Source organism: Labrus mixtus, chromosome 19, assembly GCF_963584025.1.
Source record: "Labrus mixtus chromosome 19, fLabMix1.1, whole genome shotgun sequence".
Classification (NCBI taxonomy): domain Eukaryota; kingdom Metazoa; phylum Chordata; class Actinopteri; order Labriformes; family Labridae; genus Labrus; species Labrus mixtus.
This window is the reverse complement of record NC_083630.1, coordinates 18857991-18863990: the sequence shown is the minus strand read 5'-3', so window position 1 is coordinate 18863990 and position 6000 is coordinate 18857991. Positions and strand designations below refer to the sequence as shown.

Sequence of the window (6000 nt, the reverse complement as noted above, 5' to 3'; positions counted from 1 at the left end):
TACGATACAATATGATGGCCTATGATGCCAGGGTTTGGTGTGATTGGAAGGCTTTCTGAGCTTGAAAAGCAAGACACATTTCTGTGCAAACGGACAACAGTAGTGTTATCTTATATTACGATACAATCTGATGCACTTTATTGTCCTCTGGGGGAAACGTGTCCTGGACTCCAGTGCTGCACACAATGAGATGCCCCTACAATAGTTCATTTAAATGTATTAAAGCTGTTCATATGTGGAAAACTTTAATGTGTCTTACAGTTTGTAATGCATTAAAAAAAAACAGTTTTGCATGACTTTGATGGACCATGTAAGTAAAAACAAACTCCTCTTCTGCTAGACGTTTTATTGAATTCTGTGCAGATTTTTCAGCTTTAACGTAAAAATGATGCATCCAACTGTCAGTGTCAACATCCTGTGCTTTTGAAAGTTGCATAATAGGATATTCTTTGATGCGCAGATTTGAGTCTGCCTGCCACTTGTCTGCCACTTGTCTGCCACTTGTCTGCCACTTGTCTGCCACTTGTCTGCCACCTGTCTGAGCTGCAGCCGTTGTGATGCCCTTGTGGGAAACTTTTTGAGTAGGCACCCGTTAGCATCCACTGTGAAACTCATAGTCATAGTCAAAGTCACAGCCAGACTCAGACAAGGTTCAACAGTTACAAGTGGTCGGTTCAGACAATGACACAGTCTAGATTAGGATGTCTTGTCAAATCGAAATACTTTGTGGATTAAAGTGACCGCATTATTTCCCACCACAGCAGGTACGTTACACCGGTGAAAGGCCTTTAAGTACTTTCCCATGAATAGCACAAAACTTGTTCAGCTCATCACTCATCACCATATTTGCAACACATCACTCAAATGACTTTGTGCTTATGGGACAGAATGACAAAAACTGCTTGGGATTTTACCTTTTTAATTGCTTTTTTGTATAAAAAAAAAATCACAACAACGATCTATATGTATGTACAAGTAGAACACAACAAATAGATGAGAGAACACTTTTGAATACAAAGACACTTAAAAAATGCTATTTACACATATAATACAGTTTACACAGTGATTTCAGAGTAATGAATGTAATTAACGGAGACCGTTTTTTATTCCTTTCAAAGTTGAAAATGTAACTGTTGAAGTGCTTGTAACAAGTAATGCATGAGGATCAAAATCAAAATAGTTTTGAAGAAAGCTACAGTCTCAGGTGAAATGGGCAAGAACTGGGCTTTTATATTGAAAGGGCAGGGGTTGTTTCTGTGTCCGACATGACAGAAGGACGTTTGGGCACTGCCTGTAACTTACTGTGCCCTCCTTTGCCCATCCCACCGGCACACATCTTCACAAGCCTGAAGAGGTCTTGCCTGAACCGAACCCCGATGAACACGTACAGGAATGGGTTCAGGCAGGCGTGAGTGTACGCGAGGCTCTTGGCAACTTGCTCGGCTACATCAAAATGCGTGTAAGTTTTACAGTCAGTGATGGTGGTGTTGGCTGCCTGCGAGGCTTGCACTATGAGCAGGCTATTGTACGGCAGCTGAGAGAGGACAAACACAAACACCACAGCGAAAATGACGCGTAGGGCCTTGTGCTTTTCGAAGCTTCTGGCCTGCAGAAGAGTGTGAATAATGACAGAGTAACAGAAGGCCATGATTAAAAGAGGAAAGAAGAAGCCCATGCAGATCTGCAGAGACAGAACCAGGATCTTAGTCTGGTTGTTGTTGTTGTTCGTGTAGACCAGAGAGCAGGAGGACTGCCCTCTTTTGTCCATCCTCACCTGGGCGAAGATGAACTCAGGGAGCGCCAGGAGAATAGCGAGGAACCAGACAGCCAGGCAGGCAAGTTTGCTGTAGAACAACCTCTTCTTCTTCAGGTTCTGCGCCTTGATGACTTGCACGATGGCAATGTAGCGGTCCACACTAATACAGGTGAGCAGGAACATGCTGCTGAAGAAGTTGATTTTGTAGACAGCGAACACCATTTTGCACATACAGACGCCAAAGTCCCAGCCCTTGATGGCGTCGACGGCCCAGAAGGGCAGCATGCAAAGGAAGAGGAGGTCTGCCACAGCCAGGTTGAGCAGGTAAACATCGGTCATGGTTTTGAGGCGGTGACGCACGGTGGAGTAGATCCAAACCACCATCAGGTTACCAACGGCACCGAGGATGAAGATGATCGTGAGGAGAGGGGGTACATACTGCCCATGAAACAGCCGGACCCAGCTTCGGTCACACAGGCCTGTGAAGTCGGTCGGGCCTGTACCGTAATCTTCTGAGTAGTCAGAAGTGTCCTGAAATTTAAAAAATAAAAAATGAGGTTTCACACATCTGATACGCCTTCTTTTTCATATCCGTTAGCCTTCTCACTAACTGCTGTCAGGGTTTTCATGCTTCTACCATCAACTGCTGTCTGTGACGTACAAGCTAACCAAAGCGTGTAAAAAAAAAATAAAAAAAAAAGCTCTCAAAAAGCTCTCAGGTGCAGGTGTTGTGTCTGTGCAGGAGAAAACCACACCACAACACAACTTCCTGCAGCTATCCAAGCCTGAGGGGGGTTGTAAACGATCCCGAGGGGCTCCAGAAAGGGGGCCACTGCAGCAGAACTCAAGAAACATCAAGTGTAGATTCAGAGCAGAGATGAACAGATAGGTGAAGACGGGGGCTTAGGTCTACATCAGCAATGGAAAATTACGCTTTGGCATTTGAGTACACAGATGTCTGCTTGAGATAAATCTGCTGTAGCTGGAGCATGAAACAAACATAGCATAACAAAAACGCAGAAACACAAGTTTGATGTTTTCCTCATGTTTTTTTTTTTTTTTTTTTTTAATTAAAATCAAAGTTAAATTTTGTGTTAAACACAAAACAAAATATTTTTTTTCTCACACAGATGTCAACTTATTCTAAATTACAACATGATTTTTTTGTTTCTCGTGAGTATGCATGTGTCTGTGTTTGTTTGTGTGAGTGTGTGAGTGTGAGTGTGTGTGTGTGTGTGTGTGTGTGTGTGTGTGTGTGTGTGTGTGTGTGTGTGTGTGTACACTTAAAAGCACAGATGTGTATGTTCAGTTCTTTGACAGCAAGACGTCAACATTTACACTAACAAAATCATTTTGCTCACACAGATACCATCATATTCTAAATTACAACATGATTTTTGTTTCTGGTGTGTGTGTGTGTGTGTGTGTGTGTGTGTGTGTGTGTGTGTGTGTGTGTGTGTGTGTGTGTGTGTGTGTGTGTTTGTTTGTTTTATGGCTACATATCATCATCCTAATGAATACTTACAGTTCCAATGTAATTAGCTTCTGTGGTTATTGAAGTTGTAAATGGCTCATCTGTGAAATCTATAAAGAACCAGAACATTTCTATTAAAATCAGAACATTACAACAATAAAAAAAACATCGTCTTATAAGGATAAAACATCACGCAACATATGAGGAAGTGAATAAAGGTTAATTCTGAAATGTTTTGCAAATAGCACTAAACCACTTACCCATGGTGGTGAGACGTATAGAGCAACCTCTCAGACTCTTTGTCTTGGCAGTTCAGCTGGTATGTTAACAATCAGACTCATCTTCACGTGCTTATATGGTTTCCCTTTAACCACATGATGACGCGTTGATACATACAACTCCATCTCTCTGCAGATGAAAAACACTGCACAACTCCTGGTGCCTTGTAAAGGTCTATTTCTTCTTCTACACAGCTGAGCAGCACTGTAACAAACGCTGCTGTGTGATATTAGATCAGTGTCACTAGTGTACTATTTCAAAGGGAAGCTGGAAGTTTTGGACTCAACCCACTGAATCGTGGCCATCAAGGGAACCAAAACAATACACCCACATTCCTTCTGCTGCCGGTGAAGTTTGATCAAATTGAAGCCCATTTTTGACACACTCTTGTGTACACAGGTGGAGCACTTAACACTCCAGTTGAGTGATGAATGAAACTGAAAACTGTGAGGCACGATCAAAGAACAAAACTGGAGGAGGCAGATGCCGTAAAGGTGTTGAAATCTTCACAGTGTCACAGCTCAGTAGTAAATGGTCTGAATAAATAACAGTGTAAGTCAATGGGAAGTCTTTCAGTTTGGTCTAATTTTCTGGAAACTTTACTTTAAAGTTAACAGTAACAAAACATATATTAGATACTTCTTTAATAAAACAAATGTGCTTCTTTTTTAACTTGATTTAATTTAAGAATGAGTCAGCATTTTGGGAAAGTCTGTTGTTCCCCTTTTTTCATCTAGACTGTAAAAGTAAAAAAAAAAAAACAACAACCTGCATATAAAACTTCAATCAATAGCCATGGCTTTGATTTACTTCAGTCTATAAAATTATCATTTTTTGGGGACAAGCGTCAATATTCACAATAAGTACTATAAAATTGTAAATCTGCACCTGAGAGAATATTTGAATTTTGTACAAAATGAGGATATCAATAAACAAATGAAATGACAAATCACTGAATTGATCGTCCTTTGTAAGACAGCTCATTCATACCAACATGCTGCCTGTGTGGGGGAAAGAGGGAAACACCCTTGGTAACATATTTTTGATTTGTAAACTCATTAACACTAAATGCGTAGGTGGCCTTCAATTGAGACCTGCCTTTATTTGTCGAAACGTGCAGCAACACCAGCTTTATAAAAGCGGTTTATAAAAATTGGGATGGGCTTTTATTTGAGGTTTTATGGTAGGCTATATGCTTACTAGACCTGGAGCTAATAAGCTAAGCCGATAGCATAAACGCAAACATCTCGTTAAGTTAGTGCAGTTTTGTTTATACTTTGTTTATAAAATAAGAGTAAATCCTTTTAAAACGTTTAATGGAAAGTGGTGGAAGGGAGACTTTTGGTATCTTTGAAAAGATAAGAATTGTTCCCCTCCTGCATTTATCTATGTTATGCTAAGCCCTACCAGCTGCTGACCTATAGCTAAAGTGGTATGGACTACAACTGCTTGAAAATGTCTGAATTAAAAAATGGGTCATCAGTCTGTTTGTGAAATTTCAATTTTTTTGGGGAACTCCACTCACAAGTCAGCAGTGATGAATTACGCAAAGTCTTAAAAATAAAAACATCCCTTTTTATGAGAGTAACGTGATTCTGGACTAGTTCAAAGGTTATACAAAGGAATGAGTCAGCATTGGTTAGCTTAGCCCAGCATGAAGACTGAGGGCAAGACATCTCTGTTAAGTTGCTGTGTTTTATTTTGTTTTTTGCGAATGAACAAATGTGTTAAGAAAAAAGATCCGGAATAGGATCTGCAAGGTGGTACAGTCCCAGATTCTAATCTTTCTAATCCCCAGGACTTTCTGTGTGGAGTTTGATTTTTGTCCCTGTGCATGCATGATTTCCCCTCTGGCTATTCCAACTTCCTCCCACAGTCCAAAGACATGCTGGTTAGTATCGTTGGTGACTCTACATTGACCTTAGGTGTGAATGTGAGTGTGGCTGGTTTTCGTTCTCTATAAGTCAGCTCTGTGATTCACTAGCAAGTAGCTACTACTTCAGTGTACTCCGCCTCTCACCCAATGACAGCTGGGATTAGCTCCAGCCCCCCGCAACTCAGAACGGGGAAAAAAGCGGTTTAGATCATGGATGGATGATTCTGGAATAAAGTTGTTGTAATTCGTACAGAAGCTAGCTGTTTCCATACTAAAAACTTTAAAATATGATTGTAACTGCATTTTGGTGTGTTGATCCACATTTCACAGTTTAACTAGAGGCCTACACGTGCCTTAGCAGGGGAACTGGACTGAAATGTAGCATTTCCTTGTGATTCAATGGGCTTTCATGTGATGTTTTCAGAAAAGAAAACAAGAACATCCTGTGAAAACAGGGAAATACTCAATATTGGAATTACCAAAGGGAAATGACAAACAGTCACATTGCTGAGCCACATTTGTTGGAAATCAGACAAGGTAGAAACTCCCTGACTTTACGTCAAACCAGTAGCAAAGATAACACTGGTTTATTATAATGGAAACCAGATAAACCAT

At 40.6% G+C, this 6000-nt stretch overlaps 1 protein-coding gene across 1 annotated transcript; it reads right to left on the bottom strand.

Moving 5' to 3' along the window:
* Positions 1-902: 902 nt before the first annotated feature.
* On the bottom strand, positions 903-3758 carry ccr9b (chemokine (C-C motif) receptor 9b). Its single transcript, XM_061064325.1, has 3 exons — positions 3491-3758; positions 3282-3340; positions 903-2287 (listed from the first exon to the last, which is right to left on the bottom strand). Exons 1-3 carry the CDS (start codon positions 3492-3494, stop codon positions 1229-1231), a joined length of 1122 nt encoding a protein of 373 aa, XP_060920308.1. The 5' UTR covers positions 3495-3758; the 3' UTR covers positions 903-1228.
* Positions 3759-6000: the final 2242 nt, after the last annotated feature.